The sequence below is a fragment of the Lontra canadensis genome, unplaced genomic scaffold (assembly GCF_010015895.1).
Source record: "Lontra canadensis isolate GAN:19392208 unplaced genomic scaffold, GSC_riverotter_1.0 scaffold9, whole genome shotgun sequence".
Lineage (NCBI taxonomy): Eukaryota > Metazoa > Chordata > Mammalia > Carnivora > Mustelidae > Lontra > Lontra canadensis.
In genome coordinates, this window is record NW_022631003.1 from 27,749,022 (window position 1) to 27,776,530 (window position 27,509).

Consider the following 27,509-nt stretch of genomic DNA (forward strand, 5'->3'; position numbering starts at 1 on the left):
CATGACTAGTTATTAATTCAGCATGGTTCAAACAGGACAGTAGCAAATGTTCACAGCTATAAATTTGTGAAGATGGAACAAAAGAACATGATCTAGTTGCTTCATTATTCTAATAACATTTAATTTCTTTTCCCCATTCATGTTATAAATTCTCCTTTTAAACAATATAGCCCAGGTTTTCACATGATTAAAATCTTTAAAGTCATTGTATTAATTGAGATGAATTTGATTCTTGACTTCCATCAAAGAAAAGTAACATCTCTCAGCAAGCTGTGGATAATGAAGATATCAAATACTTCTGCATTCTTTGTTTTCAGACCTAAAGCTAGTTACCAACTTTTTCTAAATGTCCGCTTGACTAGGTGATTGAGATAAAAATTCTAACCTCTAGCTTTAAGACCTCCTTAAGGTTACTATGCTTTCTGTGGGTTGTATTTTCAGATGTTGTTTAAGAAGAATATAGGAATTCTTGGAAACATTTTGAAACTTGTTTTTGACTGTCCTTAATGGTACTCAGAATTGGAATGTAAAACCTTTGAAATGAAGTATTGGGGCGCCTGGGTGGCTTAGTTGGTTAAGCATCTGGCTTCCGCTCAGGTCATGATCCCAGGGTGTCAGGCTCCTTGTTCAGCGGGACGCCTGCTTCTCTCTCTCCCTCTGCCTGCTACTCCCCCTGTTTGTGCTCTCTGTCAAATAAATAAATAAAATGTTTAAAAAAATAATAAATACGATGAGAGTGGCATGGCCTATTACAAAACATTAAGTAGTTAACTACTTTATATTATTAGCTCTTTAATTAGCACCTTTCTTAATAAAATCTTTTATGCTGTGCTTTGCTTTTATTTGTTCTTATTTCCCATAGAGGTTCTCATTTTAGTAAGTGAATTTAAAATAACACACTAAGCCACAGCCATTATATGTGACAATGATTCCTGTAATCATTCATTGCTTACTTTATTCCAGTGAATGTTTCCCTACCAAAATTAACATTTTTGTTCAGGGGAAAATAGCTTGATTCAGATCATATAAAATACATATGTAGTCTGTCTTGTTCTTTTTGAGCTTATGCATGTTCTCTGCTTTTGCCTCCCCATTATATCTCTTTTCTCTGTTACCTGAACTCTCTTGTTTTCTCTTTAATCTAAGTATCTTGTTGGTTCAAAGAAGTAATCCTTTAAATTTTCAAGGAAAAAGAAATAAAGTAGCTATATCTATATATATAGATAGATAGATTTTTTTTTTTTAGCTATATCTATTTTAAATGCAATTTAAGTTTAAGGACTTAAATAGTGATGTGTTTTAGATTCCTGTTGAGTATCTGGTCTATTTATATATTAACCAAATGATATTTTTATAAGATAATATGTTTAGGTGTACAAATATTCTTTCCATTTTTATATGAGTTCTAATTGTTGAGAGTTTTTAAATGCCCGCTTGATATTTTTGTAGTTGGGAAATTTTTTTCTCTCCATATCTGCATGTATTCTCTGACTTTCTAAAGATAAACTTAAAAATTCTGAATGCTCTTATAGCAATGTCTGTGGTTTTCTAATTTTTTACTCATTAAATCACACTCTTTAATAAATGTACATGCCCATCTATTCGGAGAGTAGAATAACAGGAAATAACCTGGGTCAGCTGTGAAAAAGCAGTGCTTCTGTATATATGTTAGTACATCATTATTTTAGAAGGAAATGCTAACAGCTGACTCTCTGAATAGATGAGCATGTACATTTATTGAAGTGTTGGTTTAATGAGTAAAAAATTAGAAAATCACAGACATTGCTGCAAGAGCATTCAGAATTTTTAAGTTTATCTTTAGAATGTACACATACCACTTTGTGCTTATAGCATTTTACAATGAGATGAAGTAATCTACTTCACATAATTTTGGAGAAGAAGTAAGTATAAAAATAGCCATTTAAAAAAGTGATTTAAATATACTCACTCATAATATTCACCTCCTCTCTCCTTTCCCTGAAAACTGTAAAATAAAATAATAAGTAAAAATAGTGACAGGCCAAAAAAAAAAAAAAAAAATAGTGACGGGTTTTCTTAGAATAGTTATGAAAATGATAAGTTTACAAAACGATTATTTTAAGAAGGCATGATTTTAGTTGCTAGATAACTAAGTACATAGACGTATAATTAACCACCCACTTACTTTCCCCATAGTTCTAAAATGATAGACACAGGTAGTCATTTTTTTATATTGTTTTTTGGGGGCTTGGGGTGGGGAGAGTGATGGTAAAAGATATAGTACTGTGGATGAATTGAGGAGAACTGTACCTCACTTTCTCCCATTCTTATCTTTACAGTAAATCGTGGGCAAAAAAAATAAAAAAACTAGGGGCGCCTGAGTGGCTCAGTGGGTTAAAGACTCTGCCTTCAGCTCAGGTCATGATCCCAGGGTCTTGGGGTCAAGCCCTGCATCAGGCTGTCTGCTTAGCGGGGAGTCTGCTTCCTCCTCTCTCTCTCTCTGCTTACTCCTCTCTCTCTCTCTGCTTACTTGTGATCCGTGTCTGTCAAACAAATAAATAAAACCTTTAAAAAAAATCAAAAAACTAAATTAGAATGCTTTTCCACTTTTCTTTTTGTTGTATCTTACCCTGAGATTTTAGAGGACTATTTTATTTTATTTTATTTTATTTTATTTTATTTTATTTTATTTTATTGGAGAAGCATTCTTTATTTTTTAAATTATTTTTTATTAACATATAATGTATTATTTGCCCCAGGGGTACAGGTCTGTGAATCATCAGGTTTACACATTTCACAGAACTCACTCTATCACATACCCTCCCCAATGTCCATAACCCAACCACCCTGGCCCTACCATCCCAACCCCCCCAACAACCCTCAGTTTGTTTTGTGAGAATAAGAGTCTTTTATGTCTGTGGGAATATTTTACATATTCTCTTCCGCCTTACCCTTTGCCAGTTTAACTTCAGCCATTGAAAAACTATATCCCTTACTAAGCATGGAAAGAGTTGCCCTGGCCTCACATGCCTGGATACCTCCTCCTCCTGTGTACATTTTTGGGGTACCACAAAATGACCATCTCCTTGAGCCTTACTTATTCATTCACCATACAGTTGTCTCATATACTACCAGTGTAGGAGACATTAAATAACATAAATTTCTGCTTTCCAAAATAAGTCATTTATAAATATTAATAACAGATTAAAAGAGAAAATAAGAGGAATGAATGAACTAAATATATATGCAGAGGAAATCAGAATGCCTTTAGGGTAGGGACATAGGAAAGCTTCATGGCAGAAGAAATGATTGAACTTCAAGTCTTTGTCGCCTTTCCATTAAGGAAATGTTTTTCTTTTTTTTTTTTTTTTTTTTTTTTTTTTTTTAATTTATTTGACAGAGGGAGAGCACAAATGGGGGGAGCAGAGGCAGAGGGAGAAGAAGGCTTCCCCACTGAGCAAGAAGCCTGATGTGGGGCTCGATCTCAGGACCCTGAGCCAAAGGCAGCCACTTAACCATCTGAGCCACCCATGCGCCCATGTTTTCCATTTTTAACTAGAAGTGATAACTTACCATGAATGTGTGAGCAGCATTGATCATTTAAGATACAGAAATAGTCCTAAAACAATGTAGAACTGAGAGTCAAGTATATTTTTTATTGTGTATATAAAATTTCTTGAGCTCTTCTGATAATAATTTTTTAGTTTAATGGTATTAAAATTTAAAAAGTGACTTATCCGAATGCCCGATTGTATGGACTTCTTTGTTTTAGGAAAAAAGGCTTTTTGGGTTTTCTTCATTAAGTCTTCATAACACAAGTTAACCCTGTTTTCATTTTGTGATAATAAAGGCCCCAACAGGCCCATCTACGCAGTCATGGGGAGGTATCAGAGACTCATGGGAACATTGAAGCCAGGTCAGTAGTGTGGTGCTGGAACATCCACCTTGCTCTACTCTTTCAGCTCAGCAGTAATTGTATGAACATAACACGCTTTAAAATTTCCCAGATGTAGTGTTTTTTCATAGAAGAAGGATAGAAAAGGATAGCAGAAAGGCATTAATGAAGGTGACAGTACAAAATGTAAGTGGTGGGAGGTTGGTTGGCTAACATTTAGATTAGCAAGTTGGTGAATTTTTTTCTTCCATTTTTAAAGATACTGAATCATCCATTTGAATTGTAGTGACCTACTTTCTCCCCTAAGCCTTTCAACAAATCTGCTTTCTAGAGACTAGAGATACGTATATAAAGATATGGATTTAAAGAAAGCTGTAGGCAGCAGTACGGTCTTCAGAAAGATTTGACTTCATCTCTTATTTTATTTAGAGGAAACTACTGCTCTTGGAGATGAAGAAAATGGGAGAAAAAAATCTTTTAAGCCACCAGGCTGTTTGAGGGTGCTTACCTGGAACAGGTGTCAGGAAATCACCTAACTTCTTGGGCCTCAGTTTCTTCATCTGCAGAATTAAAGAGTTGGATTCAGAAATCACTTCAGGCTTGAAAAAGAAGCATTGTTGATTCTCTGTTTTTAGATGGGGGGAAAATATGGAGTTTTGATTGAGCTAAATACAGAAATTTGTACTTTCTGTGCATTAGCATCTGACATAAAGAGCAGGGATCAAAAGAGAAAAATAAAAACCCAACAGTTTGCTCTCCTTTTTTCACCTTATGTTGCCACACAGGATCAAAGGGCAGTGTGAATTGTCTCCTAGCTGACCTGGGTGTCAGGGTTGTAGGAGAGAAGGGGAAACTTGAAGTGAAACTTCCTATTCTATTGGTTAACTTCCACCCTTTGCCCTGTGTCCAGCCACTAATGTAGTCAGGATCAATTTTATGTGATGGGCTATACCTTTGGCTTCCCATCCTCCCACAGTCCATGAGCACAGTCTTCCTTTACACTGACAGCCTTGTTCTGATTAAGAGAGTATGAACAGGAAAAGTAAAGTGTTGTTTTGGAGTCTACTATAATCACATACCTGAGGGATAATGAGAATTTCATACATGTACTTGGCTCCTTGAATTGTCCATTAACTACTTAGAAAATATTTAAAAGTCTTTTTATTCTATATAAATTCACAATCTATAGTGTAAGCAAACTCAAAAAAATTTTCCTCTGATTTCTATTTTGTCTTTTTTTCAACTAAAAAATATCTCCAGAATCAACTCTTAATTATTCAAGGAGTAATCATTTGTAATTGTCTAAGCACTTATCTCTCTCACTCTCTGCCTCCTGCTGTTTGTCTAATAACTTCTGAAATGGTTTTGCTAAGAGGTTGAAGCTAATTTTGGATAGGGTGAAAATTTGTGGATATTCTGTGAATTGGATTGTTCTTTGCCAATTTCATCCCATTTGAGGGGACTGCAACTGCTAAAATTTAGCAATTATTGTTAATTCTAAATTACAAATGGTGTCAGAGCAGTAGAATGGCATACAAAGTTCTGACTGGATTCAGCCAGTGCTCATTTTACCCAGTGCCTTCTATTTCTAAGTTATTACATCTCTGTGCACCTTTACTCATTTAGGAATGCCAGAGAGATGTCATATTTTACAGAATCATGTCCAGATGATAACACATTGCTAAGACCCAGAGAAAATTATCCATTTTTATTAATTATGGTATGGAATACTCACATAGGGAAAAAATGGTGGAAAAAGAAATTTATTTTTAAAGAATAAAAATTCTTAACCTTCAGAAAGCTAACATAAAAGGCATTGTAAGGTCTTAAAAGTTCTTGTCATTAAAAAAAATTGTAATTATGTGTGGTGGTGGATGTTAACTAGACTTAGTGTGGTGATCATTTCATAATATATATTGAATCACATACCTGAAGCAAAATGTTATATATCAGTTATATCTCAATTTAAAAAAAGGTAACGTGCAATCTATGATTTTGTTTCTAATAGTTGGCAAGAATATTTTAGGATATAAAAATGTTATTTTAAAACATTTGTATTACTTTTTCTTTCAGGCTAATTTGTGTTTTGTGGATATTGACAACCATTTTATTGAACTGCCTGAAGAATTTCCACAATTCCCCAATAAGATGGATTTTATCCAGGAACTCTCTGAAGTGCTTCTTCAATTTGGGATCCCTCCTGAGGGTAGCCTCCATTGCAGTGAGAGTGCCACAAAACTGAAGAATCTGGTTCTGAAAGACTTGGTTAATGACAAGAAGAATGGTAACGTCTCCACTAACAACATCAGCATGTATGAGTTACTGAAGGGCAATGAAACCATAGCCCGCCTCCAAGCTCTGGCCAAGCGGACCGGTGTGACTGTGGAAAAAATGGACCTCTCTGCCACACTGAATGAAAAAGAAAAGGATTTAAAACTGCAGTGTGAAGAGGCAGAACTAAGGGACTATCAGCTCAACGTGCAGCTCCGTGAGGTCTTTGCTAACCGCTTTACACAGATGTTTGCAGATTATGAAGCGTTTGTGATTCAGACTGCCCAGGACATGGAATCCTGGCTGACCAACCGAGAACAAATGCAGAACTTTGACAAAGTAAAAAAAAAAAAAAAAAAAAAAAAAAACCACTTCCTTTCCTTTTTTATGGCTCTTAGTAGGCTGTCTTACTGGTTTTGTTCATTTTTTTAACCACAGATTTTTCCTCTCTCCCTTCCCATTAAGAACTTATTCTTATATTTTGTCTTTATCCTATGATGACATCTCAACTTCTCCATGTAAAGATAACACTTTAGTTTCAGAAGACAGTTTTACCTCATCTTAGGATCAAAAGAGAGAAAAAGTGAATGAATTAGGTTTTATGACTTTAATATTCTGTTCCAAAGTTTGTGGGAAAGGGAGACAGAAAATGACACTGGCTTCCCATTGTCCTGCTGAAGTTGAAGCTTCTTTCTAAGGTTTACTATAGAGTCTTCTGGCGGATTCTCTGATGATATCCACCAGTTTTTTGGCTTGTTTTTGTTTTTGTTTTCCAGACAAAAGACTTAGAGGAGTGCATTAACTCTTCAGGTCAGGGTGTATTGCAGTCCTTTCCTCTGTGAGTGACAGGGCATCATCATACTGCTATTAAAATGCCTTATAGGTTTTTGCTAGATGGTAGCTTTGTGTCATGAAAGACCTCTCAGAGGGGCTAATGTATTCTAAGAGGCTAATCTACAATTATGGAATCTCTGACAAGTAAATATTCATAAACTTTTTTTGTAAAGGTGGGTAGTATCAAAGATTATTTTCTGATTGCATCAGACATTTTTTCAGTTGAAGTTTCTATATTCAAAGGAAGTTCTGATGCATTTTATATTTAAGAAAACTTCTTTAATTAAGAAGCCTTCACTTCTCCAAATGTATTCCCACTTTTAGGTTTTCCTTTCTTATTAAGCTTAACCATTTTTTTCCTACCTTACTCAGAACTAATCTGTGTATACTCATGATTTATCCTTGGGGCAATTCAAATTCTTATCTAAATTGAGCACTGGTACTCTCTTCCTTCTTAATCTTTATGTAGCTTCAGACTATAAATGGAATTCTTTTTATATAACTACTAGAGAAATGATAATTTCATGTGGATTCCAGAAGGCTTGTAATCATTTCATTTTTCACTAGGAAAATGTACAGGACTATCACATACTAGTGAGCCTCCAAGCCAAGTCTTTGCTGACTGAAGTGTTGTAGTCCATGAGGGTCTGAATATCAAAAATCAGATATTTGGCCCATTTAAGAGGAGGGTGGAAGGTGGTTGCTCTAGAAAAAGTAAAATTGATATTTATCTATAAAATACCTTTTGAAGAGGCGAATTGATTTTTAGAGACTACTGTGAACCTTTAGCTGGCTATTTGGATTTATGTAAATACATCTGAACTGTGGAGACACTTAGATTAAATAAGGGGGTTTCTATAAGGAACTTTTTTAAAGGCTTCCTACGTTTTAGAATGAAAAATACATATGCTAGCCCAATGAGTATTAAGGAGACTAATCTTATGTCAGAACTTACCCTTCCATCTTTCGCCTTCTAGTTTCTGCCACACTGCACCTACTCAAAAGAGTGAAGAGCAGAATCAACCCACCAGCTGAAATAGTAATTTACTTCCAAATTTCAGCTAATATCAGACTGTGACTAGAATTCCTTTAACACGTGGACCTGAAGAACCACAGAAAAACAAACACTTTGAACTAGGAACTGATCGCTATTTACTGAACCATTCCATGCACCCGACAGCTGGTAACAGGAACGTGCAGCTGGTTATACATGTTTTCCAAAGGCTCAGCTTGCTTTGGATGGTTTTTCAGGCAATACCTTTTTTTAGTTGTTAAGGCCCAGACTCTTTAAACAGCACAGGTCTGGAAGGAGTTTGATCTTGAATTAGCACTTATCCATCAGTCTCAAACAGTGTTGGGGACCTAGAAAAACATCTAATTGACAAAGATTTTACTCATAAGCACAAATTCCATGATTTTTGTAAGGTTATTGCTTATTTATCTCAGTTGTATCCATTGATCACATCAGTGCCTTATGACTCAAAGGTATATTGCATAGGCTAGGAATAGAGAGCAGAAAAAAATCACAGCTCACTGGGAAAGGGGTCAAAATTCCTGGTAGGTGAAGAGGATGATTGATGATATTACAGTAACTGATCCACCATCTTTCATTAGTGATACCCTCTTTTCTACCTAATGATCATGAGTACCAGAATGTAAATCAATTTTGGAAGGATCAAGCTAAAGACCTAAGCAACCTAAATTCCATGAATTTAAAAGAAGGGATTTTTTTTGAGATTTTTAAATATCTAGCATCAGTTTTGCACGTTACACAATTTTTTAAAAAATGACATCACCAGCAAATTTTCAGATTTATCACAAAGTACTAAGATAGCCACTTTGCACTAATAATTTCTAATTATCTCATTACAGGCTTCCTTTCTCTCTGACCAGCCTGAGCCTTACCTGCCATTTCTTTCACGCTTCATTGAAACACAGATGTTTGCCACCTTTATTGATAATAAAATTATGTCTCAGTGGGAAGAGAAGGATTCATTGCTTCGGGTCTTTGACTCTCGGATTGAGAAGATGAGACTGTATAATGTAAGGGCGCCCACCTTGAGGACATCTATTTATCAGAAATGCAGCACTTTAAAAGAAGCAGGTACATTTTTCATGCCTTTTAAAATTAAAATCCATGATTGTTTCTTTTTACACATTGTTAGCCTTATAAACCAAAAATTAATTTTCAGTTTTAGACTTCATGGCTAATCCTTTATACTGTATCAGGTGCTTTCTGTAGTTTTGTTTCCTTCTGTTTCTGTGAGTTAATATCCATTCCATTCCTATGTGACATTCCTCTGCTCTTAGAAGAGAAAAAACAGGGGTGCCTAGATAGCTTAGATAGGCATCCAACTCTTGATTTCAGCTAGGTCATGATCTTAGGTTCTTGAGATTGAACGTCGTGTCTGGCTCCGTGCTGGGCGTGGAAATTCTTTCAAGATTCTTTCTCTCTCCCTCTGCTCTGTACCCTCCAAAAAAGAAAAAAGAAAGAAAGAAGGGGGGAGAAACAGTAACAAATTGAATGGAATATAACCATAAGGTTGCTGTGAATTTTGTCTTATTCTCTTTTATTGCCTTAATTGAAAAAATAAAAATTTTTCTTGCTGCTTATGTTGCCTTTTTACTTCTCACTTCTTTTCTCTTCATTAAAGGAAAGATAAGTATTAATTTAAAGTAATAAATCTGAGACGTTGCCTAATTTACTTGACAGTATATTTGCTTTTTAGTGGTGCCATTAATTTTTAATAGTTTCACTTACTGAAATTAAATCTCTGGATTCCTGTATTCAAATTAGAGTTTCTCCAACTCTGACATAGTTTTTCCCTTTGAGGATCATGAGTCTTGACCAGTCTTGTCTGGCAGTAATATATATAGTTCATTAAATAAATAATCATATTAATAGCCAGTATATTTACCAAGTACTTATTATGTGCCAAACATCGTATCACATGTTTTACATGCATTTTGCATTTTATCTTAACAATGGGGGAGAATAGGCACATTTACTTCCTGTCTTATTTGTGTCCTCATTTTACAGTTGAGAAAGCTGAGAGGTTAGGTAACATGCTTATGATTGCATAGCTAGTGATTGATGGAGCATGATTTGAACTTAGATTTGACCAATTCTAGCACCTAGAGCCTTAATACCACATTAAACATTAAATTAAATGTATTTAGTAAAGAAACATTTGAAGTAGGATGCCTGGGTGGCTCAGTCGGTTAAGTGTCTGCCTTCAGCTCAGATCATAATGCCAGGGTCCTGGGATCGAGTCCCACATTGGGCTCCTTGCTCAGCGGGGAGCCTGCTTCTCCCTCTGCCTGCCGCTCCCCCTGCTTGTGCTCTAACAAGTAAGTAAATAAATAAAATCTTTTTTAAAAAATGTGAAGTGTACCAATCCACCCAATTTTATATGTTTATACCTTGTTCCTAACACTTTCTTTGCCAGAAAAACTGATACCCATCACCTGAGTGCCACCCCTTTTTTTTGTTTGTTTTCATTTTTTTCACCTTTCTAATACAGAAGCTATTTGAGCAAGTTTTCCTCTGGAGGAAAAAAGAGGCAGGAAAGAGTTTCTTGCTCTGTTTCCGTGCTTGCCTTTCTCACTTTATTTAAATAGATCGGTCACAGGAGTGGTGATGCTGTAGTTATAACATATTCAAGGAAAGAAATATGTAAATGATGTCTTTATATAGTCTTAAAATGTCTCTTTGATAACTCACTGAAACATCATACTGTTGTATTCCCACATACAAGGGTAGATCTTGGAGCCCCTTCAAGAAGTGGCAGTTACCTCTGTGTTTCTGGAAAGTGACGGAGTGGAATGAATGAAATTGTCTGTGCCTATTCAGAGAATAGTATGACTTTCAGTGCTTTAATAGCCATGTGAATAAGATAATGCTTTGTTAAGAAAATTTCCTTCCTCCCTTCCTGACAATTTTTTTAATGGAGCTAAGCACTGATTTCTTTATTTGTGTGCTTCCCGAAAATCTTTTCAGTTAAAATAGATTTTCTGTCAGCCTCTCAAAAAGTTTGACATTCCCACTGTCATCACAGAAATTATATAATACTCTTGAAAATATACCATTATAGATTTAACATACGAAAATGAGATTAAGCTAAAGCTTAGTCTCCCAGGAACCTAATTTATCAAAGACTTTTTTTTTTTTTTTTTTAAGTAAAAAGCAGCTGGCTGTAACTGTGTCTATCCCCCATAAATGGTGGTTATTTCTTTCACTAGGTAACATTATCCTCTTCCCACCAACCCCCCCACAACAAAAACTATAGAGATTGGCATTTTGTTGTTTTGTATAGATTTTTATTGTTTTTTGTCCTTTGTTATTTTGCTTTTATTTTTGTTTTGCCTCTAACTAAAAATTTTGATTTGCAGGTGAACTGTTTAGGCAGAGGCTATCTGCTGTTGATACTGTGGCACCAGAACATCATGATTTCTGTGCAGAAAGACAAGTTGATAGTAATGCAGAGTTTTTCTTTTTTTCTTACCAATCACATAAAATGAGTATTGGCACAAACCCTTGAAAATCTAACAGGCCCATGACCTCTCAAAGCAGGCATTTAATAATTTCTGAATGTTCAGTATTCACTGGTGGTATAATTACTGAAAAGTAACATTGCATTATGCTCCCTATGGCAATCTTCAGTATAAACCCCAGAGTAACTTATTGTGAATCATGCTTTTTGTTTTTAAAAAGCTTCCTGACTAAAGAAGAATAATTCAATATCAGATGGATTTCTCTGTCATTTTAAATCCAGCAGAAAAAACTGAAGCTACTTTTTTTCCCCCTTTTCATAAAAACAGAAGCATTCATTGGCAGAGATGGAATTTTGTAGTATTTCATGGAACATAAAATTGGCAGGGACTTCAGACCATTCCGTGCCATGAATCTAAGCTTTATTTTGCCTGAACCATTTGTTAATTAAGTGTTTTATAAATATTAGGAAGCACGGAGACTATAGATAGGGTTGTGGAGAGCCAGAGGGCATCATTGAAAATTAAATACCATTTCACATTAAAACATGGCATTCTTTCACCCAACATAGACCATATGGATGATGTTTTAAGAGAAGTTGCAAGTTACACATTAAAAATGAAATTGAAGAAGTTTTTGAATAAATTCATGTGAATTATAAAGGAAAAAGTAGGGAAGTTTGAAGTAGGTATCTAATATTGTGAAGTTTAAGCCATAGAGGGTAATAGTGGCATCTGCAAAAACATCCCTTCATGCTGTCATCAAGCACAAGGAACTGGCTTAGGTGAAGCATGAATCTCACAGAAGATGGTATTAAGCATGTTCATTTGACAGGTGTGGAATATGTCATGGACGGACCCCTCTCCACTCAAAAAGAAAGTTTTTAAGACTATGTATAGGGACCAGCAGCACTCAATCTGCTGATATTGAAGTGGGCAAAATAAACTGGTTCCATGAAATACTTATAAAAATACCTCTTTACTTCTTTTGAATCCCAAGATTAGCAGTTCCCAGAGTGTGCTGTTTATGACACCACGACAATTACTGCTTGTTCTCCCCTTTTAGTAATCTGTAGGCAAAGGATTAAAGGCCTAGTCTTGCTTCATAAATATATTTTCTCTTGAAAACTCAATTCATAAAAACATTTAAGATCAGATTTTTCTGAAATAGTTTGCTCTTTCTTGGGTCTTTGAGATATCCTCCTAACTTTAAATGGTTTAAAATAGAAATCTTAGTAATTCCTATCTTTTAACTTCAGCCTAATTTATTCTTCAAAAGTCAGTTTCTTATCCTCTGGACATTTTCTAAATGCCTGCTAGTTCTCTGCATTACCCCTCTTGATCTAATAAACACTCCTAAATGACTCCTACTAATGAGAATGTGACTGTTACTAAAAGTGAAGTAATAAACTTTACACCGTTTCTTGTGTTTACAAATGGAGAACTATGGATATTTAATGGGTCTTTGTACAAAGAACTAAAGTAATATAAGGCTACTGTGCTTGCTTTTCCTTCCCTTTCAGTTCAAGGCCAATGTTTTGTTTGCCATCATTTTCTTAAATGTACTTAGAACCATATTTTCATTAAGAAAATATTTTTCTTAAATATTTACCATTGAAATATTGAAGTATTAAAATACTGAATATCCCCCTTAAGGGAAACTTGTTTCAGTCTATAGATTTTTAACCCTGCTGCCCTGCTTTTGACAGAGGCAGCACGTACCATGAAAATTAGTCATCTAGTAGTCACTTAAAATTAGTCTTTTTATACTTAACATTATACTGATTTCTCAAGAGCTTTTATAAAAATTATTTTAGAATGTCAGAAAGAATTAATTCCTTGGTGCATGACTGGAGGAAGCATTGTTTTAATGTTTAGCCAATGAAATGCCTCTAATTTGTTATAAATTTAATTTATAGCCCAATCAATTGAGCAGCGACTAATGAAAATGGATCACACTGCAATCCACCCACATCTGCTTGATATGAAAATTGGTCAAGGCAAATATGAGCAAGGGTTCTTTCCAAAGTTACAGTCTGATGTCTTGGCAACAGGACCAACTAATAACAAGTAAGCAAGCACTTTCTTCACTTGAGCAGTGGGTTGAAGGGGTAAGTGAAGGGTTCAGTGCTGTGCAGCTCTAATGGGGCATTTTAATCATTAAATATCTTATCAGTCTGATCACTTTCTTCAAAGGCCAAATCAATTCATTCGGAATATGAGTATTTGACTTTTAATTCCATCATGTAAAAAATCCAAAGACAGATTTTTTTCCTTTTTAATGTAATGTACACTTGGGGATAGTTTGACTTTAAATGACTATTTAAATATAATGCTAATATTGTCTAATGGAATTTTAAAAATTATATTTTCTCTGCCTGTATTAGTTTCCTAGGACTGCTATACAAAGGACTACAAATTTGGTGGCTTTTACAACAACAGAAATTTGGGGTGCCTGGGTGGCTCAGTGGGTTAAAGCCTCTGCCTTCGGCTCAGGTCATGATCTCAGGGTCCTGGGATCGAGCCCCGCATTGGGCCCTCTGCTCAGCAGGGAGCCTGCTTCCTCCTCTCTCTCTGCCTGCCCCTCTGCCTACTTGCGATCTCTGTCAAATAAATAAATAAAATCTTTAAAAAAAAAAAATTTATTCTTTCACAATTCTGGAAGCTGGAAGTCCAAAAATGAGATGTTGGCCACGCCATTCTCCCTCCAAGACCTCTAAAGGAGGAGCCTTACTTACTTCTTCAACTCATGCTGGCCTCAGGGATTCCTTGACTTCTAGTAGTGCTAATTCCAGCCTCTGTCTCTGTCTTCATATCCCTCTATATCTGAGACCAAATTTCCTTTTTCTTACAATGACACCAGTCTTATTGGCTTAGGGCCCACCCTAGTGACCTCATCTTAACTTGATTACATGTGCAAAGACCCTGTTACCAAATAAGGTAAAGTTCATAGGTATTGAGTTTAAGACTTCAACATATCATGGTGGGGAGAGTGTGTGAGGGGGGACACATTTCAACCCATAACACCACCTTTGTACTTTTTAAGTATCAAGTTCAAAAATTACAAAACAATCAAAAATAAAGATAAATTCTATCATTCTTTATGGTAAATGATGCCATTCAGAAAATAAATGAACATGATTAGAATTGAAAAGAGTTCTTTGGGTTTACGGGAATTCTTGATTTTGAGTGAATACAGTGTTTTATTAATGAGGAATAAAAGAGGATTTTACAAGAAAGGACACGAATGTATTAAAGGGAAATACAATTAAGTTGCAAAGAAAGAGCTTAGAATTGGAAATCAATAATTGTGGAATTTAGTTCATTCTTAACCGCTAACCAGGAACCTTGGACAGGTTGGAATCATTTGCCCCTTTCTCACCTGAAAATATTCTTTTAATATTCTACAACACCTATCACCTTACAAAAGTGGCTCAGAGGTGGAAGGGAAAAAACCAGGCTATGGCAAAGAAGACTGAGGTAAAAGACTGGGTACACAAGATGAAAGTGGCATTGAGGTACCTGAATTTTCAGAAAGTAATTAGAAAATCAGTGAGGGGAATAAAAAGGAGGTAGAATGATGTCTTGACCTAAAAGGCCCATACTAAATAAGTAATGGGAAGGTTCTCGAAAGATGGTTTAAAAGTATGAAGTTCCTATTTTCTAGATGAACTGCTAAACTTGCAAATTTTTGGTACTTGCCTCTTTATTTCCTAAGGTGTTTGTCAGGTGTTTTCCTGTTAGTCAGGAAAAAGGAAAATATAGTAAATTATCTATATAATAAATGATGGTAAGAGTTGGTTTAATTTGATAAACACTGTTCTGAGGTAGGTAGTGTGGTATTTGGAATATCTTGGGGTACATGTATGTGTGGCAGTATTTGTGTATTCTTGTGTTTGTACTGCTAATACCCTATTTTTAATAACCTGAAAGGAATGAACCCCTTACCATTTTCCAGCTGAAGGTGATCCTTTAAATGTTTCTTAAATGTGTTAGAATAATTGATTCGTTTAGTTCCAAATGTGAGAAAGCTATAGTGATACCAAACACATCAAAAGGGAGTAAGTGGTATGTATGGATTAAGGAAAACAGTTACAGTACCATTTACATTGCTGCTGCTTTTCCTTTCAGAATCTAATATTTATCATCATAAATATATACCCCTTAACAGATGTCAGTCAGAAAACTTAGAAATTGGGGCACCTGGGTGGCTCAGTCATTAAGCGTCTGCCTTCCGCTGAGGTCATGGTCTCAGCATTGTGGGATCAGAGCCCTGCATCCCAGCTTCCTGCTCAGCAGGAGGCATGCTTCTCCCTCTCCCAACCCCCCTGCTTCTGTTCCCTCTCTCGCTGTCTCTCTCTCTGTCAAATACATAAATATTATTTTAAAAAAAGACAAAACTTGAAAATTTTCATCAGTGGATCAAAGTAATTATTCTTCTTTCCTTTTTTCTGCTTCCAAATATACCTTTTCTGCCATTGGGGGCTTTTCCATGCCAAGAGGAGGGTGGTTATGGAGTTGATCTGCTGATAATAATAGCTAATATTAAGCTGGTTCTATACTGGCTTCTCTCCTAACTGCTCTGAGTAGCTCCTTTTACAAACCTGTCCCTATATATAAAACCTATATTGTTTTACCCATTTTATAAATGAGGTTCAGAGAGATTCAGCAACTTGCTCCAAGATCACTAAAATAGCTAGGAAGTGTTGAAACTAAGATTTGAACCTAAGTCTGCTGATTCGGGGGCTCAAGCTCTTAAGTGTTAAACAATGTATACATACTGTCTGGCTCAGTTACTTCATAAAGGGTGATGACAGATGCCTTTTGTTAACTTTTGGAGTTGGAAACTGTGTTTTGGTAGCCCCCAAGAAATTATGAATGACCTAAAATATTGAACATAAATGTGTACTATGGGAAAGAGAGGTAAGTACCAAAAATTTTATAATACATAGTTTCACAAGTGATCTGAAAGAAACATCATACATTTAAGCCACCTTTCAAGAACCATATTATGACTTATTTAGTTTGGGCCATTTAGGTCAAAAGGCATAATTCTAGTTCTTTTTTATTGCCTTCATTGATCTCTTAAGTGCTTTCTGAAAATTCAGGGCTCAATGCCACTTCCGTTCTGTGTATTCAATGTAACAAGATCTTCCACAATGAAAGAGCCCTCACATACCTCACTTTCTGCCTTAAACTGGACTCTCTTAAAAGGGTTGGTCCCCAAGAAGATAGAACAATTCTCTGAGAAGCAAGAGATTTGTAGGCACCATCTTCCCCAGTGAAGAACTACATGAAGCAGTGGTTGAGGTCAAATAGCCTAACCCTGAAGACAGTGGCATTATTATGTGTCGGTAAGAGTCTGAGCCTGGGTTACTGGCAAAGGTAGCAGTGGAACTCAGGTCTCCTTACTCCAGGTACCGTGTTCATGATTTCTCATTCATAAAGCCCAGAGGTCTGGAAAATTTTCAGTCAGTATCCGTTTACATATTTGGAAAAGGAGTGCTATGAATTACATCAGTGGAGCTTACAACTCTTGAAGAAATGTTGAACATTATGGGGTTCAGACTTTCCAGGTGATGGTACTGGATATAATGTTGTTTTTCAAAAATGAGAATTTTCCATCAGAATAGACTAATCATCAGTTCACTTATTTTTCCTGAGTTTGTAAAATACCCTAATTGTTTGAATTATTTCATATTAGTATTTAAGTAGTTTTTATTTTCTTTTAATAGCATTAGATTACTCATTCGTTCATTTGACAAAAATTTATGGAACCCTGACTGTATGTGAGGCAGTGTCCTATTCAGTGGGAGTTTAGCAATGAACAAAACAACAAAAATCTCTGCTTTTAAGGAGGAGGAAACAAACTTAATATGTAAAATAAATAACTTAATAATGATAAGATTTGTGAAGAAGAATGAAGCAGAAAACGGAAGTAAGGAGCATTAAGGAGGGAAGATTTCAACTTTAAATTTTACTGCCTTGTTTTCTTGCTTTTAATCTTGTATATAACCCCAAGGTCTCTCATTTTTAGACTGAAACCCAAGTATTACATTTTCAGGTAGATTTTAGTCTGAAAGAAAAAAGATCTAAGAACTCACTGCACAATAAGGAGATGTATAAGCAGTCATTTGTATTTTAGCAAATGTGATGATCTCTGATAAAAATAGAGATTTTGATAAAAATGAGATTTAATAATGAAAAGAAAAAAGTAATTCCTTAACAAGACCAGGAATGTGTAGACTTCACAGTAACTTTTTTTTTTAATTCTTTTTTATTCATAGTAATTATCTTAAGCAGATGATCATATCCCTGTTTTGAAAATAAAATAGGGCATTTTGTCCCACAGCATGTATAGTGAGATGCTAAGTGTATCATGTAAGTTAATATTTATCCTTTCCTTTACCTAAAGCCTTTTCCACTTTTGCCTGCCAAGGGAATTGTTCTGCCATTTGTATTCTACTCCTTTTCTTTATTCATTATATAAGTATTTCCTGTTTTTACTATTTATTTGAACTACCCTGTCCAGTAACCCTAATTTACTATCTCTCACTGACTTTTTTTGCTACATAGCTATTTCTAAGGCCTCCAGGTCTTTGTACATTTTATTTGTTACTTATATTTCCCCTTTGTTTATTATATGAATTTATCAGCTGGTATTTATAATCTGCTTCAAAGTTGTTTAAAAAAGAATTCATAAAAAAAGTTTAAAAAATAATTCATGACACTGTTGAAGATGGTAAGACAGACTTCATTCAAGGGGGGCCATGTAGGGACCATTGCAGTGGGAGAAAGATTGAACTCTATTCCATATACAATGTGGATAAGTAGCAATTTATAATCAAGTAGCAGAGTAGAGAGAAAATTACTAAGAGGAAACATCAGAGTTAAGGGGGAGGATTTTGACTAAACCAACCTAATAAGATTCTTGCTGAAGATAGGCCTGGGTGATAAAGGGTGATAGATGATGTAGAAGCTGATTAGATATGAAGAACGATCATATGTGGAGGTTGGTGGGGCGGGGTGAGGGGGTGGTTCCCCCTGAACTGACTTAGCAAGGTTCTTGTTAAAACTGGATTTTATAAGGAAGTGCACAGATGGACCTGGGAGAAGGTTCAGGAGCCTAACTAGAGTTCAATCAAGCAAAGAATCTCTGCCAGTGTCCTAATGGGCTTTTTTCTGGATCTTCTTTCTCAGTCACTCTAGTTTTCTTTGTATCTATTTTACAGTCTTACTTTGATCCTTTACTGTTGGGACAGTTCCAGGGATTCTGTTTCGAAGATCTATCACTAGGACTTTGTACTTTTTGTCCCAATATAAGCCTATTTTTCTTAACTATTTTAAGAGGGACTACCTTTCTTGCTATTATTTTTATCATAATTATTCAGTGTTCCTCTAAGTAGCAGACTGAAATGAGATGATTCAGAAACTTGAAACCAAAGGCATGCATAAATTATTTTAAGCAACAAAAGAACCCACATTCTCATTTCAAGCTTTTTGTAAATTACTTACTTTATTAAATAAAAAATTAAGACAAACCATAAGTGACTCTTAATCTCACAAAACAAACTGAGGGTTGCTGGGCAGAGGGGTTTGGGAGGGGGGGGGTTATGGACATTGGGTAGGGTATGTGCTATGGTGAGTGCTGTGAAGTTTGTAAACGTGGAGATTCACAGACCTGTACCCCTGTGGGAAAAAATATATATATATATGTTTATAAAAAATAAAATTATAAAAAAAAATTAAAAATAATGAACTGGCAGTAATACAGTATGACTTTTTCTGAGTGGCAAAAGCATAAATTCATTTTTTAAGTTGTATATAGCTCTTTGCTGGCAAGGATGTATTCAAGAATGGATATTCTTAGAAAAGTGTGATGCATACATAGTCATGGGGATAATAAGTCAAGATTTGAAAATTTTTTGGAAATAATTTGATATAAAATAATAATATATGCTCATTAGAAAATTTAGAAAATTTGGAAGTGTTAGGGTAGATTTTAAAACACTCATAATACCATCACCATGAGATGCTAACATTTGCTGTTAGACCTTCCATTGCATGGATCCTAGTGTTCATGTCCACACTTTTTTTAAACAAAATTAATATGTTATTTATACAGCGTTTATCTTGTTTTCTCATTCATTAGTGTACCATGAATGTTCTCCCAAATTAATATTCCTAGCAACTTAATTTTTTAAATGACTGTGTGATATTTCATAATGTAGAGTGCACTCTCCACTCTTGAACATTTAGGTTTTTTTGAGTACATTTACTTGATTCTGAGTAACTATTGTGTTAGGGTCCGTAATCAAAGGAGCAAGACTGATACAAAGCGAAGGTCAAGCAAAGCTTTATTTCACGCCAAGCATCGAGAATCCTACTGACCGATCAGGGCCGTCTCTTGCAAAGAGGCGACCCCTCCCAGCCTCACAGACTAACTTTTATAGAGAGAGTTTAGCCGGGCTATACACAGGTGGCCAATGAGATTGCAATACACAGAGAAAACTGCACAGTCATGCTAAGTGTGCCACACACACACAAAAAAAACTGCTAGGTAACACACGGGTGGCCAATTGAATTTCAATTCACCCTAGTGGATATACGCGCACCCCACGATTGGATGTCTTCCACCCCCGTCCTTGTATCTAGGCTTTGCAAGCAAATTCCTCTGGGAGGGGCAGGGTCAATACAAGTTCATCGCAACAAAATGGCTCCCTCTGGCCAACCAGGCCCTTACATATTGGTTGTGAGATCTTCTGCTAACTCAAAAGCTTTTTGGAAATATTATACTTTAAACATGCATATGGAATAGAGACACATCCTACTATCAGGAACATTTCGAAGCCAAAATGTGAGTCTTGGAATAAAGGAAACACAAAATGTTATTACATACATGCTGTGAGGAATGTTCGTAAACTTAAATCTTGGGCTGCATCTCTGATTATTTATTTGGAGTATATTTATAAAAGGGCCAGGTCATGTACAAACAGCCAGTAAAACAGCTTACAGGAGCTCCTGGGTGGCTCAGTCAGTTAAGCATCCAACTGTTGATTTTGGCTCAGATCTTGATCTCAGGGTCCTGAGATTGAGCCCCACAATGGGCTCCTTACTCAGCGCAGAATCTGCTTGAAATTCTCTCTCTCCCTCTGCCCATCCCGCTCGTGCTCTCTCCCTCTCCCTCTCTCTAAAGTAAATAAATAAATAAATCTTTAAAAAAAAAAAAAAAACAGCTGACAGAAAAGATACCAGCCCTTCAAGAGTTTATAGTAGAATTTTGTAGAAAATAAAGATAAGTGTTTATAATACACCGTGACAGGTAATAAAATTGAGGAGTTTAAGAGGGATAGACAGTTATGGGACACCTGGGTGGCTCAGTGGGTTAAGCCTCTGCCTTCGGCTCAGGTCATGATCTCGGGGTCCTGGGATCGAGTCCCGCATCGGGCTCTCTGCTGAGTAGGGAGCCTGCTTCCCCTTCTCTCTCTCTGCCTGCCTCTCTGCCTACTTGTGATTTCTGTCTGTCAAATAAATAAATAAAATCTTTAAAAAAAAAAAAAAGAGGGATAGACAGTTTAGATTTGTAGGAATCGATGAACACTTCCTGTGTGGCATTGAAGCTATCTGAAAGACGAATAGAAGTCAGGGGGAAACTTCATGAAGTTTCAGAAAAACTAAAGATCCAAAGGTAAATAAGTGGAGGCCTTACATGTCATATTTTCTTTTTAAGAATTTTTTCATAAGAGGAGTGAAGAAAGAAACTTAGTGATTAAACTGTGGAGGGTCATAGAGAGACCAGCATGCTTGTAAGCTGAAGGGAAATACTCCATTGAGAGAGAAAAGTTGGAGATATAGAAAAAGAGATTACTTAGTGCAGCAGGTTGAAGAAGTCAAGAGAGAATTGGTCAGGGAGTTTCTTCTAGGTGACAGAATTAGTTTTGAGCCATAGCTGATATATTTTATACTTTGGGATTAAAAGAAACATGAGGGGTCTGTGTATACATCATGTCAGTAGAGGGCAGGAAGAAGGAGTCAAGGGTGGGTTATCAGTTGAGGGGAGGCACTTGAGGATAAAGCAGAAGGTTTGAAATTATTTTTGAGGGGAGTGGGAGAGAGCTGAAGGGCAGGTAAAGTGATTCATGAGGAGTCATGACAGAAATCAAGAACTAATCCACATAAATAGAACAGAGAAGTAAGAGGATGGTATTCACCCAGGATTTGGGGCTCTGTTGGACGGACAGTAAAGTGGGAAGGAGAGGAGGAGATAGTGTGTATTTTTTTTTTAACCTCAGTTTTTAAAAAGTATTGATTGTAGTGATGGTTGATGTCTCGGAGTATAATAAAAACCACTAAATTATATGCTTTAAATGGGTGAACTATATGGTATTCAATTGTATCACAATAAACCTTTCTGTATTTAAAGAATTGATTGAAAAATAAGTAGTCTTTTGTCTTAAAGAGTACATTTTTTCTATTTTAAAAATAAGTTACCACATTTTTGTATGTTTATTTCGGTTTTCGTTTTAACCTGTATCTTCTTGGGTGTGGCTCTGTTTCCAGTCGCTGGGTAAGTCGGAGTGCCACTGCACAGCGCAGGAAAGACCGCCTTCGCCAACACTCAGAGCACATTGGATTGGACAACGACCTGCGGGAGGTATGTGGGCTGCCTTCCCAGGATGCCTTATTCAGTCCAACAGTTGTCGCTGTGCAGGTTCTTCCGCATTCTTTTGCAAAATGGCTCAGTTTTATTTTAATATAGTGATCCTTTTGTACTGACATACAGCAGAAGACACCTCTTTTTTCCCCATTTTTGTAATTTTAATACACCTAAAAGCAGGCTTTAAAACAAATCTCCCTGTATACCACAGCAAGTAAAAGCTAAGTTTAAGAGAAATTTTTGGTCAGTATGTGTCCTCTAGAGAAAAAAATATACAAGAAATAGATTTTTTTTAAGTTTCAAGCATAATTGAAACTTAGTATAATAAAGATGTATTTGTGCTTTATCCTTGGCTTGCTGACACCATTTTTTTAAAGTGTTTAGAAATTATTTTTGAACTAAGATCCTTATGCTTTATTTGTACTACTTGAAAATAAAACCATAATTATACATTTGAATAATTTTAAGTATGTTTTGATTATTGTGATCAAAGAAAAATGCAATCAGAAGATCTGTTAACTATTTTCTAAACTCAGGTGTGTAGAAATAAAGCAGAAAACATCATCCCAATATATATATTGCTTTTTTGCTGAAATGTTCATACATTTATGATTTTAAACATTTTCTTAAAAACCGAAGCATAATTTGTCTAGTGCTTTTCTTTGTGCTACCATATTTTTTTCTCTCCCCTTTTGCTGTGACTTTTTCATATGCATGCCTGTTTTGCTTGTCTCTTTCTCTCTATCCTTTTCTTTTTTGCTTTTCTGTCATTGGCACTTCTCCATCCTCTTAGCCTTCCGGGGAACTTTTGGTCTGTCAGAACTCCATGGCATTCTGGGAGTGGGATCAGGGTCCACCTCCTCCTGCACGACTTCCTAAAAAATCCTTCTCTGAGTGCTGCCTGGTATGTTCTTTGCCTGAAAGTGCTTTGCAGATGTTCCTGAATCTTGTCTTTGGTGTTCCTTGAGTTGTCCACATGCGTGTGTGCACGTAGCTGTAGAATGCCTCACTTCACCTTGTGGCATGAACTCTCAGCCTCTCCATTTTGCTCTCTACTTCCTCTTGTGTTTGTTACCTGTTCCTGGTGGCGTGTGCTAACAGAAGTACTTCTATACTGTTGGCAGGTAAAACTGATCACTTGAATTCCTAACTAGTGGTATTTTGAAGGGGGGTGGTGTAGAGGGGCCAGAGATGCAGCACATTGTTCTTCTTCCAAAGGGAAAATATATTAAATGATCAGACTCCCTTTTATTTAACCATTTTGCAGAAATAAATAATTCATTTGAACAGCTTTTCTTTTCTTGCTGGGTTTTATCTCCGTGTCTTAATAAACCCTTCCTGATCTGTTCTTTTGGGGGTTTTTTTTGTTGTTGTTTTGTTTTGGGGGTTTTTTATTGTTTTTGGTTTGAAATTTATTTCCTTTGTTCATGGTCTGTATTTTATGTGGTCAGAAAATTAGGTCATCAGTATAGGCTCTTAGTTCTAAGAGAAACCTTTGCGGTCATCTTGTCTAACATGACATGAAGTCCGAGAGACTTGCCAAAGTCAAATGGATACACTAAGGCAGAGCTGGGTCTATAGCCCAGGACTGCTGATAGCCAGAATGGTACTCTTCCCAGTACCTGTGTATACCAGATTACACACAACAGCTACTCACCTGAGGGCAAGAGTAACTTAAGACTCCTGGTTTGTTGTTTTTGGTTTTAACAGAAATGAAAAAGAGCATGGTAGAAATCTCAGAAATCTGGGGTTACTTCCTTCTAGTAGTGAAATGGACTTTCTTACAAAAACATTCCCTGTGAAAGGTTTCTCTTTCTTCTCCATTTTTTACCTTAAAATACACCTTTTCCTCCAGCTGTTCCAAAGAAAATTATATTTTTATCATCACTTGTTTACTGTAAATTCAAGTGTTCTATTTTTGCAATATACAGAGGCAATATCACTTCTTAATGTGAAGAAGGGGCTCATATCCTTTGTGTGTATGTGCAAAGAATGTTGCTCATTCCATGGCTTCAGCAGAGCTGCTCTCAGGAGGAGACATCGCCCTGTGGAGTTTGCTGTTGGCTAATAATTATATGTGATCTGCTGTGTGCTTAGTAAATATGGCCAGTCAGAGGATAGCCCTATTCTGGCTTGTTTTCATTTATAAAATAGAACCATAAACTTTAACAGTGCTTAAATTACTTATCTAGTTATGGACTTAAACATCTAATTATTCATATATTTCAGAAAAAAGAGAAATACCAACACCTGTTCCTAGCCTCTTGCCTGTGTTTCTTACTCTTCTTCTAGCCAGTGTGTTTCTTCCTCAGCTAAATTGGATCCTTACCTCTTCTTGACATCTGAGTCCTAGTAGTTCTCTTTGCCTTTGCACAAGTCCAAAGGTTGAAGAACTAAGGCAGGGGAGAAATAACCCCTTCAACATTTGAAAGTTAACATTTGTTTTTAATATTTGTACCACCTTAAATGTTAGGAAATGTAGGTGTTACAGTTCTCAAATAGGATCTCTGCCTCATATCTCAGGTTGGTTTTTCTGAAACTTTTCATTCCTTGCTTTTTATTTTTTCAAAAACTAACTTTCAGGATGTTTTGATAGACCTTATGTAATAAGGTAATAAACTTAATTTCCCCAGGGTGATAGTTGTCTTTCATTCTCAATTTTCCCTGTTTATTGGACCCTCTAAAAGAGATTTAAGCAGAAAGATGTATACACAAATATTATGGAAACTAAATTCTTAAAGCTTTCCTTTTTAAAAAATCTGTCCTTAAAATGATTGCATTGGAAAGGAAACAGATTATTTTGTTTATGTAGTAGCAGGTAAACTGATCAGTTGAATCCCTAATCAGTGGGATTTTTTAGAAATTTGTACAAGATTTAGTAGATTATTTTTCTTCCAAAGAGGAAATATTGTAAATGCACAAACTCCCTTTTATATAAAGAATGTAAAGGATTTTACACATTTTCCCTTGTAATATCAAATTCTTCCCTTAAGATAGTAAAGATAGATTTCACATATGTGCCTGTGGGAGGATGTGCTGGCTCACAATCTCTCTCTCCCCTCAACAAACTGCTAGTTTTACTATATAACTTAGAGTAGTTCTTCTCTAACTATGGCCCTAAGACACTCGGGCTTCTTGGAGATTCTGCCCTGTGGTCCTGATGCAAACATAAAGCATCTGGATGAGCTTTGCAGGTAGCACAGAAAGAAGAGATATAACAGGTGTCCTGTGGTAATCACCTGTAGTGATTTTTTTTTTCCTGGACATTCACTAACTAAAGCTCAAGAGCAGTGGGTTTCTGAGTTTCTGGGTTTCTCTCTGAGCCATCACTATCTCTGAAAGTAATATAATGTCCCCACTTTCTCTCGATTGTGGAACAAGGCAAGGGAGGGAATGTAGCAAACATGTTCAGAGTGAGTTCATAGTCTTTCTTGTGAGGTAGGGGGGCGTGTTTTATGCCCATTTTACAAATAAACAAATGTGCCTGAGTTTATAAAATTAGTTGCATCCAGATTCTAGAGCTCCTGATTTTACTGTTGTGACTTGACTAGAGCAGAGGGTTGGTTCAGAGAGTGTTGTCTAAGAGGCTAGAAGTATGCTAAGTGTCTCTATCTGTGGGGAGAGGAGGAAATCAGTGATCTGAGAATCACTGGGTTCTTGAAGAAACTTTGGTAATCCAGAAACCTAAATTTTTTTCATCCCTATTATGATCCTGACTAATCACAGCCTTGGGTACTCCCAATAAAATTATTAAACTAGGTGAGCTCTATCTTGTTATGAGTGTTTTAACCTGACACGATTTCTGTTGTCCTCATTTTCACAGGAGTTAACAATGTTGGGGGCGGGGGGTGTGTGGGGAAGGGATGCGTAGGAATGTCCTCTGCCTATTGGTGGCGCTAAAACTTGAATTGCTATTGCATGAGTACATTTACAGCCTTTTCCGCATCTTATTTTTCCTCACTTTTTTGTGTAATGTTAAGAAAGAAGACTATCTGATGTTTATATATTAAAAATGCTCTTTAATTTTTAGAAGTATATGCAAGAGGCACGAAGCTTAGGAAAAAACCTGAGGCAACCCAAATTGTCAGACCTCTCTCCTGCAGTGATTGCACAAACCAACTGCAAATTTGTAGAAGGCTTATTAAAAGAATGTAGAATGAAGGTACGTATTATTCACTGATGTGAGACAGTATGCACTCAACTTCCACTTGGACTGGTAGATTTCCTAGAAGAAAACTTTTACTGGAGCATAAAGCTAACATTCTTTTTACCGAGCTCATGAACTTTCATAGGTTCTCCAGTGCCCACAGAATCAGTGACATGGGAGCCCTGCACAGTTTTTCCTCAGCCTTTTCAGCCATTGCTGTCTTCCTCTAAAACATGAACAGATATTAAGCCAGTCAAAAGTTGTAGGGCACTGGCTGGCTGAGTTGGTAGAGCATGCAACTGTTTGGGGACTTTTTGTTTGTTTATTTGTTTTGTTTTGTTATTTAGAGAGAGAGAGAGTGAGGGGAGGGGCAGAGGGAAAGAATCTTCCAGCAGCCTTCTCACTGAGCACAGAGCCCGGTGCGGGACTCAATTTCATGACCCTGAGATCATGACTTAAGCTGAAATCAAGAGTTGGACACTTAACTGACTGAGCCACCCAGGCACCTGGCACATATGACTCTTAATCTCAGGATCATGTGCTTGAGCCCCATGTTGGATGTGGAGCCTACTTTAAAAAGTGTGCAGAAATGTGGTTGTTTTATATGAAAGGTAACACATTTTTTTGTATAGAGCCTTGTCCATATCCATACATGTATGTATACCCATAAGGAAGAAGACCTTAGCTGTGTTGTAGGTTTGTGTATATTACACACTAGTCTCTTCTTAGATACCATGTTTATCAAAGGTAGTAATACAGATTGACAAAATTCAGGACATCATTTTAGCCAGTAATTTCGTTCTTTTATTTAATAGTCATTTCTTGAGCACCTTCTGTGTATTCAATAAATGCACTATTTTCAGCATCAGCATACAGTGTGGAGTCAGAGAGACAAGGTCCCCCCACCTAAAGGAACTAGATTCTCTCTCACTTTACATTTTATAAGTATAGCTGAGACTGCTGTAAATTACTTACTTGAAACTGATTTCCATTTCCCTTCCATTTTCTGGTGCATACTCATGAGCAGAGACAAGATAAAAGAGGAAAACAGGAAGTAAATAGAAGCCCGGTTCACTCACAATTTAGGGGGTTCTGAAAAAATTTAGAGCTGCCTGTTTGTGTTGTGGTTTTTGCCTAAGTGCAATCAAAACTAACTGCAGATATCCTCTGTATGCCTAGATACAGGGGCAGTGGAGGGTTAGTTGTGGCAGGGTGGGATTCCGATTCTCAGTACA

The 27,509-nt window shown here is 36.3% G+C and overlaps 1 protein-coding gene across 4 annotated transcripts in view; it reads left to right on the top strand.

Moving 5' to 3' along the window:
- DENND5B (DENN domain containing 5B) overlaps positions 1-27,509 on the top strand; it is a 195,499-nt gene that overhangs the window by 123,233 nt on the left and 44,757 nt on the right. For 2 of the 4 annotated variants that reach the window (XM_032855132.1, XM_032855133.1), the window contains 6 exons: positions 5,948-6,484; positions 8,852-9,083; positions 11,372-11,455; positions 13,390-13,540; positions 22,031-22,124; positions 26,158-26,289. In XM_032855132.1, coding sequence (XP_032711023.1) covers positions 5,948-6,484; positions 8,852-9,083; positions 11,372-11,455; positions 13,390-13,540; positions 22,031-22,124; positions 26,158-26,289 — 1,230 coding nt within the window. The remainder of the gene's footprint in view (positions 1-5,947; positions 6,485-8,851; positions 9,084-11,371; positions 11,456-13,389; positions 13,541-22,030; positions 22,125-26,157; positions 26,290-27,509) is intronic. The other 2 variants (XM_032855134.1, XM_032855136.1) reach the window with 1 other exon arrangement.